This window comes from Tetrahymena thermophila (genome assembly GCF_000189635.1).
Source record: "Tetrahymena thermophila SB210 genomic scaffold scf_8254638, whole genome shotgun sequence".
In the NCBI taxonomy this organism is placed as follows: Eukaryota; Ciliophora; class Oligohymenophorea; order Hymenostomatida; family Tetrahymenidae; genus Tetrahymena; species Tetrahymena thermophila.
This window is the reverse complement of record NW_002476407.1, coordinates 909,016-921,680: the sequence shown is the minus strand read 5'-3', so window position 1 is coordinate 921,680 and position 12,665 is coordinate 909,016. Positions and strand designations below refer to the sequence as shown.

Below are 12,665 nucleotides of genomic sequence, written 5' to 3'. Positions count from 1 at the left end.
TTTAAGTTAAAAGATACTTTAAACTGAGAAAGAATAAATTTTATTTATTATTCAACTTTGAATTCCCATTAACAAATAGGTAAATTTATATCAAATTAAAAGCAATTTGAAATTTTAGTCTTCAAAGCAGTGCTTTATTTCACTTTGTTTACATTTATCAATAACGATTCTAACACTTAATAAATTCAAAATGACTCAAAAGTGATTTCTAACTTGAAACATATTATTAAAAATTTTTCTTTTTACATTAAAATCCTTGATTTCGTAAGACTAATTACTTTATATTATTAATGGACATAGATTCATTCAATAATAAGAAAAATCTATTATTTGAAAGGCTATAATCGATAATAAAATACATCAGACAAAAAAAATAATTAAATGAAAAAATTTATTCAGATTTTTGCAAGAAAGTGCTCCAATGGATGCAATTAATCTTCAAAAATAAAAAGAAAATTCTATTAATAAAAAAAGTATGAGAAATTAATCTTATATAACCTAAAATACGAAATTAAGCTTTTGTTTTCATATTGGACATAGCATCCTATTTGGTATTAAATTTAAAGTATAGTAAATAGGGTTTTATATTAATTAGATAGGGATTTAGTTCAACCAATATTTTTGCTTGCTCTTTAATAAGTATCAGAATTAAAAAAGAAAAGAAAAATATAATTAATTAATAAACAAAAACAAAACTAAAACAAAAAAAGAAGTTGAATTGAGTTAATTAATTATTTACTAAAATTAAACAAAAAATGTAAATAGAAAATTCAGAAGACGTAGCAGGTAATAAACAAATTAGACAAATGCCATAGTTTGATCACTAAGAAAATCATACTAATTAAATGGTAACTGAAGACAATTAATTGAAATAGAATGATTAAAATAATCAAGAAAAGTCTAACTAAGAGTAAGTAGCTGAAGAAGCTACTGCTAAGGAAGCCAAAAAAATGACTATTATAGATGCCCTTGAACGTGTTGGCAGCAAGAATAAATATTAAATCTTGTTCTTCCTCTTTTCAGGTTTTGTTTGGCTTTTTGGTGCAACAAGTATCCTTTCTCCAACATTCACTTTCGAAAAACCTGCATATAACTGCCCTGACACTGTTTCTTCAGATAAATGTGAAAGCTGGGTATGTGACTAACCTAATCCAAGTGATTACTTCTCCACTCATCCAGAATCTTTTGTTATGGCTTTCGATCCACCTTTGATTTGTGGAAGATAATATATTGCTGATATGTCTGTTGCTTTTTGCTATGCTGGTAGCGCTATCGGTTTTATTGTATCACTTTACATTGCTGATAATAAAGGCCGTAAAATCGGTACAATTATTTTCTGGATATTAGCAGCAGTAGGTGCTTATATCTCCACTATTTTTGGTTTTAACATTGGTGCTTCTGTTTTCGGATTTGCCCTTTCTTAATTTGGTGCTAACTCTGCTATCAATATTGTATTTTGTATTATGAATGACCATTCTTTAGGTAAATTTAGAGAATACACTATGGCAGCTTTGAATCCTTTTTACGGTGTTGGCGGTTGTGTGTTAGTCCTTATGGCAGTAATAACCCCAAAGTTTCGCTTAATTATGTTGTGCATTGCTGTTCCAATTACTATTTCTTGCATTTATCTCTTCTTCTTTTATGATCCTCCTCTTTTCTTATATGAAAAAAATAAGCAATAAGCTATTGATGTTTTGAACAAAATTGCTAAAATTAACAATCGTCCTACAGTTTAATATGATGAAGTTGAAGATAAGGAAGTGTAAATAAAAAGCTCTAGAATTTATGGACTCAAGGATCTTTTCAAATATCGCTCTTTGCGTTATAATGCTATCTGCTCAGGTCTTATTTTATTCTTCGTTTAAATCTCTTACTATGGTTCCAACCTAATTCTTTCTTAAATTGGTTTGGATACTAAATTAAATGCCTTAACAACATCTATCGCTGATACTTGTGGATATTTAGCTATTGTTCCAATTATTACCCATATTAGAAGAAAAAGATGGAGCTTCTGTCCAGGTATAATTTATAGTGTAATCTTTATTTGTTTCAACTAAATTACTGTACCTGATGACTGTGGTGATAACTGCTCTGAAAAGAAACTTCAAACTGCTCTTGTAACAATTGCCCGTTTCTTCTTAACATTTGAATGGGGACTCGCTTTTATCTACATTACTGAAATATTCCCAACCACTGTGAGAACAATTGGATTAGGATTTGCTTCATTTGTAGGATATTTAGGCAGTGTTTTCTCTAGTTATTTCCTAACCTATTTAATAAATTAAGGAATCAACCCATTACTAGGTATGGGTGTTGTAAGTATTATCAGTTTGGTCTTTTACTTCCCTATGACAGAAACCTATGGAGTTCCTTAATAAGCTGAAATCAAAGAATTAGTCGAAGAAGAGAGAATAAATCAAGAAAAGCAAAAAGAGGAAGAAGGAAAAACATTCACCAAAAATTTGGAAAACATTAAAAAAGACTCCTCTGATGAATAGAAGGAATTATAAAATATTTCTCAAATTAACAATAAGTTATCTTCAGCACAGATTCCAACAGTTGCTGCTTTAAATTGAAAACAATTTTCTTAAAAATAAACATAAAAATTTTTCTAAAATAAAACATTAAACACAAAATATATCATATTTACTTTATTTATTGTTTATACATACATACATACATACATACATACATACATACATACATACATACATACATACATACATACATACATACATACATACATACATACATACATACATCTCCTTCAAAATGTAGTCTCATTGAAAAAATTATCTCATCAATTAAATACAACTATTTTAATATGTTTTCCTTATCAAAATAATGAATTAAAATAAATAAAATAAATTCTTATTAAATTATTTAAAATTAACCAAAATTAATTAAAATAAAAAATCTTAAACAAATTTATTTGATTGTTTGTTTTAAAAAAATATTATAAAATCAAGAAATCTTTATTGAGTAGAAATAAAAGTGTAGATAACTGATTAGAATTTAGTCCTTAAAAATTATTTAATTTATAAAATAAATCCAATTAAGTAAAAATGTTATTTTATTTTATGAAAAAAAATATTTCCATAATTTATTTTATTCAAAGTATTTTTTGATAACATAAAAATTTTTCTTTAAACAAAATAGTATTTATTTTAGGTAGATTTTTTTCTTTTTCTAAAATAAATTTATTTCATTATTTTAAAAAATATTTTTATATCTAGTTATTTTGTTTTAGAAGTAAAGTAAGCGTATATGACTGACTAGAATTTAGTCTTTAAATATTATTTGAAAAATCAGTAAAACAATTTTAACTTTTATATTTTTTAAAAAAGAGTCAGTTAAAATAAAATACTATTTCATGATATGAAAATAAATATTTGCATAATAACTTGTTTCAAATTATTTTTTGATAACATAAAAATTTTTCTCTTTATAAACAGTAGTATTTTAGGTAGATTTTTTTTCTTTAGATGAAATAACTCAAATTATAGACCTTTTTTTAAAAAAAAATATTTACTTTTTTTCATAAAAAATTTTAAATCGATAAGGGATTTAAGTAATATTTATAAAAAGAGTTTAATTTCTTCTATAGAAAAATGAGCAAACAATTTAAGTATTAACACTTTAATTAGGATAATACAATTCCAGAGGAACAATGTTAGATTAAAAAGCTTAGTATTTAGGAGGCTCTTGAGTAAGTAGGTAGTTAGCATACTTACTAAAAGAGATTTTTTTTATTTTCTGGGTTTGTATCATTATTTGGTGCAACTTGCATTCTGTCTCCAATATTCACTTACGAAAAACCTTCCTTTCACTGCCCTCTAGAAATTAAAAGTGATGAATGTGAAAATTGGGTATGCTAATAACCTGAACCAAGCTAATATTTTTCCTCTTAACCAAAATCTTTTATTATGTAATTTAATCCACCGCTATTGTGCGACAGATAATATATTGCTGATTTACTAATAGCTATTAACTATGCAGGTAGTGCTTTAGGTTTTATTGCTTCTCTTTACATAGCAGATAATATCGGTAGAAAATTTGCTACAGTATTGTTTTGGATCTTAGCTGGAGTTGGTGCTCTTGTTTCTTCCATTTTTAGTGATGATATAGTACTAAGCGTTTTTGGATTTGCACTCTCATAATTTGGAGCTAATTCTACCATTAATATAATTTTTTGCATGATTAATGATCATTCCTTAGGAAAATTTAGACAGTACACTATGGCAGCAATAAGTCCTTTTTATGGATTAGGTGGTTCTTTACTGGTTTTATTTAAATTTATATCAGAAGATTACAAAGTTATGATGCTTTTTATTGGAATTCCCATCTTAATATCTTGTTTATATCTGTAAAAAATATAAGATCCTCCTTTATTTCTATATGAAAAAGATAAATTAAAAACAGTAGAAGTTTTGAATTACATAGCTCAAATAAACAAAAGAGATACTATTACTAAAGAATAACTACAAGATAAACAAATAGAAGTAAATAAAAATAGAATTTATGGGATAAGAGATCTTTTTGTTTTTCCTTCATTGAGATTAAACTCTATTTTCTCAGGTCTAATTCTTTTTTTCATTCAAATATCTTATTATGGTTCCAATCTGACTCTTTCGTAGTTTGGTTTTGATATAAAATCAAATGCTTTAGCTACCTCTATTGCTGATACAATAGGATATATTGCTATAATTCCTTTTGTCCCTTATTTTAAAAGAAAATATAGCTGCATAATTTCAGGTTTAATTTTCAGCTGTATTATGATTTCTTTTAACTTTATATAAATACCTTAAGATTGCTCAGATGTTTGCTATGAAAAAACTATGTAAGCTATTTTAGTGGCTCTAGCAAGATTTTTCTTGAGTTTTGAATGGGGAATAGCTTTTATTTACTTTACAGAGATGTTTCCAATTACTGTAAGAACAGTTGGATTAGGTTTTGCTTCTTTTGTTGGTGAATTTGGAAGTATTCTCTGTAGCTATTTTATTTCATCTTTAATAAAATATGGAGTAAATCCACTTTTTGGTATTGGGATAATAAGTTTATTCAGCTTACTTTTATATTACCCGATAGACGAAACTTTTAGTAAGCCTATATAAAATGAGATAAAAGAATTAGTTGAAGTTGAATTGTAAAAAAAAAAATAAATTATTTGATAAAAAATTTTAATAAATTAACTTAAAAGTTAATAAATTATTACCATTTTATGAATTTGTTTAGATTTTTTTTTGATTAAAAAATCATTAAATATTAATTCTAAATTTAAGTTTATTAAGCTATCTATTCTATATTTTAACATTTAAGTTTTAATTCTGATATTTATCAATATTTTAAAGTATTATATTCAATAATAAGTTATTTTATTCTTTTATGCATTATTGTTAAATGAGATAATACATTTAAGATTAAATTTAAGGAATTGTAATTATGTAATTAAATATCTTACTGTCTTTAAAAATGAATATTATCTAAATATACAATTTAATTTTCAAATATAAATAGTCTAAAAAAGTTGAAAACTTTAATTTGTAGTTTAATATTATACAAATTAAAGTCAAATTCAATTTGAATCAAAATGATTAATATATAAAATATACCTAACTTAATCCACAACTTAAATATGGAATAGCTAATTTATCTTTATTTATTATTAATTAAGTATATATCATTTAATGTTTCTTTATCAACACAGTTAAATTATTTTTATAAGAAAAATTGAACATAATATGCTGCTTATTTATGTTTAAATTATATATATATTTTTAAGATTTATTTTATGATATTTTTATTTCTAAGAGTTAAATATTCATTTATTATTTTATAAATTCATAAAAATTTCTTTTTTGCTAAAAAATTTTTAAATTTGCTTTAGTTCATCAAAAATTTAATTAAAAATTTTTTTTCAATTTTATTTAATATAATTTAAATTTTCAATAAAAATCAATAATTTAATTGAACAAAAAACATGAGGAAATATTTTTAAATTAAAACTTTGCTATTTTAAATTAAATAAAATACCTTAATAATATAAAATCAATTCCATAAAATAAATATTACAATTAATTATTTGAAACACTTTTACCTCCTTAATTTTTGGTATGTTTTAAAATTAAAAAAATATAAATTAAATAAACTAAACTAAACTTTTTATAAATTAAAACTTATTTTAAATTTTAATTAAATAATATTAATCTTTCAAAACTTAAAATGTAAATATCAATTTTTTTGAAGTTAAAATAATCCTTATGTTTCTCTCTTTTTTCTTGGAGACTACACAGGTGATCTTCCAGCAAAGTCAGTAATATTATAATTATCACTCATTTATTAATTAATCTATTAGATAATTTCTTATTTTTAATTTTATCCTAAACTATCTTTGAGCAAGAAAGGTTGTTTAGAAACTGTGCGATTTCTTTAGTTTGGGCTGCTAGGAACCTTATACTTAAGGAAAAGAGTTATCAAAAGCTTAGCAAGTTAATACAATTATGTTACAAAAGCCCATAATTGGTATATTATCAAGAATATCACAAATACATAAGCAAAATATACTGAAGATGTACTATTATAAAATGTTACTGAGAGACTGAGGAATACTAAGCAAAGGATGTTTATTATTTCAGATATAAATATATATCTTTATAATAATACATTTAAGAAAGGATTAAATTTATAATGATATGCTAAGAATATTATACATAAAACTAAATAAATCCAAGGTACAGCAGCACTTCCTTCTGTAATAACTATCAAAAAGCAAACTATTAATTTTCTAACTTCAAAAAATACCCAAAAACTTTTTTGCAAATAACTTGAAGTTTCTATATCATAATAAAAAGCATTTATTGACCTTTGAGTTGGATATGGTAACACCATTTTTTTATTACAGTATATTAGGAAAGAAAATGCTGCTATGTAAATCACCAGGAATATCACTATGCAAAAGAAATCAGCAATATTTAAACTTCCAGTCATAGATCCTTACTAAAACTTAAAGAAGGTGCAAAGCAAAAGAAAATTACTTGATATCATAATTAATCTTATTATTACATTCCATCTGCAATATAAGTATAATAAATTTAAAAACTCACTATCTTTTGATACCTTGTAAAGGATAGGTAGGATCAAAAAACATAATGCCAAAGCACTAAGAGAATACTAGCAGTTCTAAACAAAAAAGTTATACAAATTCTATGGCTATAAGCCTTGTGCAATAGCATCTGTTCTTCCTTCAAAATTTTTTATCACATCTTCTTAAGGTGCTACAATAGGAATCAAATTAAATAAGTTCTCCATATACAAAGTCTTTAAGTGTAAATTTCCAATACCTAAAGCTCGTGCATTCTTTAAAAACATCATATTTCCCATAATTTATTACATCTGCAACCAGTAAAAAAAATAATTACCTAATCCTCCGAAAAACATTGCAAATCCATTCATTGATGATTGAGTAATTTCTATTGTTTTTACAGCATTATCAGAGTCTTAAGCAAACTTAACTTCTTAATCACAATTAGAATAACCTATTTAAAATAAAAAATTGTTTATAATAGAAAACAAAAAAAGAAAGTATATTTACAATCCATATATCTTTTTATTTCGTCTTCAGTAGTAATGCAAATGCCTTATCTGAGTACATAATCTTTTGGACATTCCTACACACATTCTTTTCCAAGTATTACATATGATTTTATTTCACATTTTAAGCATATTAATTCATTGCACGAAGCACACTAAGTAGAGCAAGGTAAGCATGACTAGTTATCCTTTGAAGGATAAAAACCTTCAGAGCAAGAGCTTACACACTACCCATTTTATAGTAAAAATCCATTTTTGCAAGATGTGCATAGCTTTACTGATTAGCATTTTAAGCAATTTGAAGGGCAAATAATGCATACACGATTATCTTCATTTTAATATTAATCTTAAGGACACTAAGTAAGACACTAAGTTGCTTCACTAGAAAGGTATAAAGGAGAGGGACAAGATGTGCATTAATTAGCATTAGTGCATGTATAGCATATATTCATGCATTTTTCACATGTATTTGAAGTACGTTAATCATATTCACCAATAGGGCATTCAGTAAGGCAAGTCTTAGATGCAGCTCTATAAATATAACCACTGTTACAAACAGTACAATCTGTAGGAGCTGGTCCTACACATTGGCTGCATGATTTATCACAGTTTAGACAGCTTTTTGTTTTTAAATCAGAATATGTATTCAATGGACATTAAATTACACATTTATTGTCAGATGTTTTGTAGAGAGGAAAACCATTTATATCATCAATACATGTCAAACATTAATTATCACCTGGTCCTGAACATGTTTTGCAGGCATAGCTACACCTATAGCAGATCTTATTTTATTAATCAGTATTTTAACCAGCAGGGCAACTTTTATAGCAAGTTTTATATTTTGATTTTGGAAGAGAGGACTCGTAGCTTATATAATCATATCCTGGCTTACATGAAATACAAAATGTTGGCCCCAGACTACAGGCTTAGCAGGAAGGATCACATTCAAGGCAAAGATTGTTGATTGCTTTAAAATATCCATCTGAACATTATACGCAATTTAGAGGACCTGAACCGAAGCAAGTTTAACAAATAGGATCACAATTAAAACACTGAGAATTAGACCCTATGCTATATTAATTAGGGTGAGGACACTAAGTACATTATTTACCTCCTGAATTACATGCATTGAGAATATAATTAGGGAAACATTAGGTGCATTTGCCATTGCTCAAACAGATTTAACATCCATCCTCACATTTATCACATTAACCAGATATCTAATTCTTAAATGTACCTGGAGGACATTTTAAACAAACTCTGGTTGTTACATCTCCATATTAAATTCCACTGCAAAATGATACACACGGAGAGCCTGGTTACTAAGAATCTAAGAAGTAACCTAATTTGCATAATTAGCATTTGTTTTACTCTTAACAAAATTCACAATTCAAAGGGCAATCTTAGCATATTGATTAAAATTAATTGAAAAATTAGTTGCTTGCACACAATTTGCAAGTTCCACTTACTAATTAAGTGTATGATGAGCACCTTGTACATTAATTATACCCTGCTCCTAAACATGCAATACAATTATAATCTTAACAATTTAAGCATATCATTTAAGTTATATCTGGATAAGTACCTATTGCATTATCACATGAAGGTAAGCACATATTTTAATATTTAAAGAAATTTGGGGCACAAGCAGTACACTCATAGTCTATTATGAATTCTTTGCAAGACAAGCATCCTTCATAGCATACAGTACATTTATTTAAAGGAGGACCAAATGCTTTTGTGTTTTAAAAATTTGCACAATCAGGGTAGCATTTACCCATATACAAGAAACTACCATCTTTACATTATGTGCAATATGGTTAATTTTCAATATTTTCACACTTATAACAATTATTTAAAACGTTTTCACATAAATCACAACTGTTATCAACATCATTAGGAAAGTAAGTATCTTAGCACAAAACACATTCGTTTGTATTTTCCATAAAATAATAATTTTAAAGTCTACAAGATAAACAATTATTCTAAAGTGGACCATTGCATGTTTAACAAGTAAAATGACAACGATCACATTCAGTATGGCTCTTTGCATAGTACCCTTATTAGTAGCATTAAGAAGAGCATATTTGGTTATAATAAAATGGATTTGTTGATTTACATGTATCACAAGATAGATTTTATGAACAAGTTTCACAGTTTAAAATAGAATCGCATTATTAATTACAACTAGGACCAAAATATCCTGCTGGACAAACATTTGTTTACTTTTAAACAATACATGCTCCTGTTTTATCCCATATTTCACAATTAGAGCTAGGTGACTATACCCATATTCCTTCAATTCCAATTGAATTTGGGTGCAGACTTTAATCTTCACATTTTCCATTTTAACTATTTAAAAAATATCCTTATACGCAAGAATAGCAAGTACTAGAGTCTGAGCAATAAAAGCAATTAGGTTAACAGTCTATACATTTTTAGCTTAATGTGTCATAATATTGTGTATATTAGCACTGCAAACAATTACCTTAATTAGAACAAGAAAGACACAAACAATTATCACTGCATACTTCATAATATATATTTAGACTTTATTTAAATATTTTACATTAAAACCATATTTAAAATAATTAAAATGATATAAATAAAATAAATAAATTAATTTTTTAATGCTATATTGCTGTAACCAAATGAAAATTTGGCTTATATTAAACAATTTATGATATGAAAAATAATAATAATTTATTTATTTATTTAAAAAAAGACTCCATGAAAAATTGCCTTAAAAAAAATAAGCTTAAACTCAACTCTCTTTTAATAAATAAGATTCTATTTTTGTAAACACAAATGTTCGTAAAAATATTTTTTATTAAATATAAGCCAAATTTTAATTAGGTTCTGATAAAATTATTGTTTGGAAAAATATTATTTTTCAATAAGATTTTAACATCTTATTTAAGAAATGTTTAGTAAATCAAGACTAGGAAATAAAATTTTAGAAAATAAAAATAAATTTCTTAAATTATTTGATAATTTTAAATATTTATTGAATAAGAAATAAATATCAATCAATTACTTTTCAAGAGTTGTAAATAAGTTCCATTTTGTATTGTAGGGTATAAAATCAAAACTTAGAGTTTATCTAACATGTGGAATAGTGATACTAAAATTTAAAACTGTCTTTCCATTCAACTATTATGATTAACTGAAATCATTAAATTTATATGGATTTCCATCAATTAAAACAATAATAAAATCTTTTCCGTTTTCCCAGTCATAGCTTACGGTGCACATAGGATTATTTAGATGGCTGCCTATATTTTAATTTGAACAGTCTGTGTTACTTAAAGTTAAAATAAAATAAGTTTAGTATAAATAGTTAGAATAAATTAATTTACTCTTTATTTAAATTAAATATGACAATATCGAAGTTGATAGTTAGCTTGTAATGAGGATCATCTGTTTTATAAACTTTTGAAATAGTAGTAACTTAGTTGTGTTCATACCTGTGCTATTTATCATTCACTTAAAACCAAAAAGTATTAGATAAATCTTCGTAGTTGCTAACTGTCCATTTTCCAAAATAAAGCATCACAGGATCTTGTAAATCAGATATAAACAAAACAGGGTCTAAATGTCATTTTATAAAGTAATATAGTTTAAATAAGAGTGAGAATAATTTTTTTTTTACAAGAATATATTTGATTAGCTAAAATAAAGATAGAAAATATGCATATCTGTCTAATAAATGTATCCAAATTCATTTATGCGTTTGAGTTTTTATTAACTCTAGATTAATCTTTTGTATTTATTTTTGATTAGGTTTAGTCAAAAAAAGATTTATAAAATCAAATCAATTATTAATTGAGATTTGAAATTAGGGATCAAATAATTTTATCTAAAGCATAGTGATATTATAAAGAAAGCTTAATCTTCAGTTGCCTGATCAAAATCAAAAATCTTTAATTTAATTCAATTTTTTACCACAAAACCTAAAGCTTTATTGCAATCTACGTCTTAATCTCAATTACATTAGCTTAAAAAAGAAAATATGAATTATATCTTTTAGAAAAACACTCAGATTTTGAATGAAAAATCTCCAGTATATTTTAATGAATTACAAAAATATGATTTTATGGTTTTAAAAGTCTTCTGCATTTTAAAAATGAGTTATTATTGTTTCAAAATAGCAACTAATTTTAAATTTACATATAATTTTTAAAGGAAGGGAAAAAATAGATTAAAAGAAGATTAGCTTACAAATCAAATCATTGCACATCAATAAATTTGATTAATTTTTATAAACAAAAAACTAATAAATTTCTATTTTTTCAAATTAATGATAAAATTTCAAATTTCATAGACTAAAGAATAATTTAAAATCTATTTAAAAATTTAAATAATTTTAAAAAAATCTATTTTAAGAAGTTTATAAATAATGCATAAGCATTAATTTGATTGAGTTAGATTTGTCATAAAAAAACACTCAGAAGAAATAAAAAGAGCTAAATTAATAAATTTGATAGTCCATAAAATATCATTCATAAAAAGTTATACAATGTAACTATTTTTATTTGATTAAAATTCTTTTTTATTTTTTTCTAATTAATAATTGTAATAAAAAAACAAAAAAATTGATAATACATTTTTAAAAATGTAAGGTCTTAATAGAAAAAGAATAAAGAATGCGTGTTACAAATTTACAAACAAAATAGATTTTAACTAGAAAATAAAATTAATTATTGAATAAAAATAAGTTCCAAATTCAATATATAGATTAAATGAAAGATTGATTAAGATCTAATAAAGTTATGTACGAGTATTTAAGTGAAAAGCCAATCTTAATCAAATCTAATAAATTCATTTCTCCTATTAAGGAAAAAAACAAAAAAATAAAGCAATTAAATTAAGATAGAATTTTTAATATATCAATTTTACCAAAAAATATTTAGAAACTATGATTTAAGGGAAATGGATTATTGGTAATTTAGATTAAGATTACAATTGATAAATAATAAAAAATACATTAATTTACTTACATTTCTTTTAATAGTGTAATCTAAAAGGAATTACAATTTAATTATTTAATTAGATTTTGTCTTTATTAAATA

General features: G+C 24.6%; 3 protein-coding genes across 3 annotated transcripts; 2 read left to right on the top strand and 1 right to left on the bottom strand. All coding sequences in view use genetic code 6, as the record gives it.

The window, feature by feature from the left end:
* Positions 1-755: 755 nt before the first annotated feature.
* TTHERM_00191960 (MFS transporter) lies at positions 756-2,576 on the top strand (the record flags this gene model as incomplete). Its single annotated transcript, XM_001016772.1, has 1 exon — positions 756-2,576. One exon carries the CDS (start codon positions 756-758, stop codon positions 2,574-2,576), a length of 1,821 nt encoding a protein of 606 aa, XP_001016772.1.
* Positions 2,577-3,611: 1,035 nt separating this feature from the next.
* TTHERM_00191950 (MFS transporter) lies at positions 3,612-5,171 on the top strand (the record flags this gene model as incomplete). Its single annotated transcript, XM_001016771.1, has 1 exon — positions 3,612-5,171. The coding sequence occupies one exon, from the start codon at positions 3,612-3,614 to the stop codon at positions 5,169-5,171; it is 1,560 nt and encodes a 519-aa protein (XP_001016771.1).
* Positions 5,172-6,231: 1,060 nt separating this feature from the next.
* TTHERM_00191940 (transmembrane protein, putative) lies at positions 6,232-11,318 on the bottom strand (the record flags this gene model as incomplete). The annotated part of the gene is made up of 5 exons (XM_001016770.2): positions 6,232-7,535; positions 7,592-10,143; positions 10,631-10,897; positions 10,953-11,184; positions 11,246-11,318. 5 exons carry the CDS (start codon positions 11,316-11,318, stop codon positions 6,232-6,234), a joined length of 4,428 nt encoding a protein of 1,475 aa, XP_001016770.2.
* Positions 11,319-12,665: the final 1,347 nt, after the last annotated feature.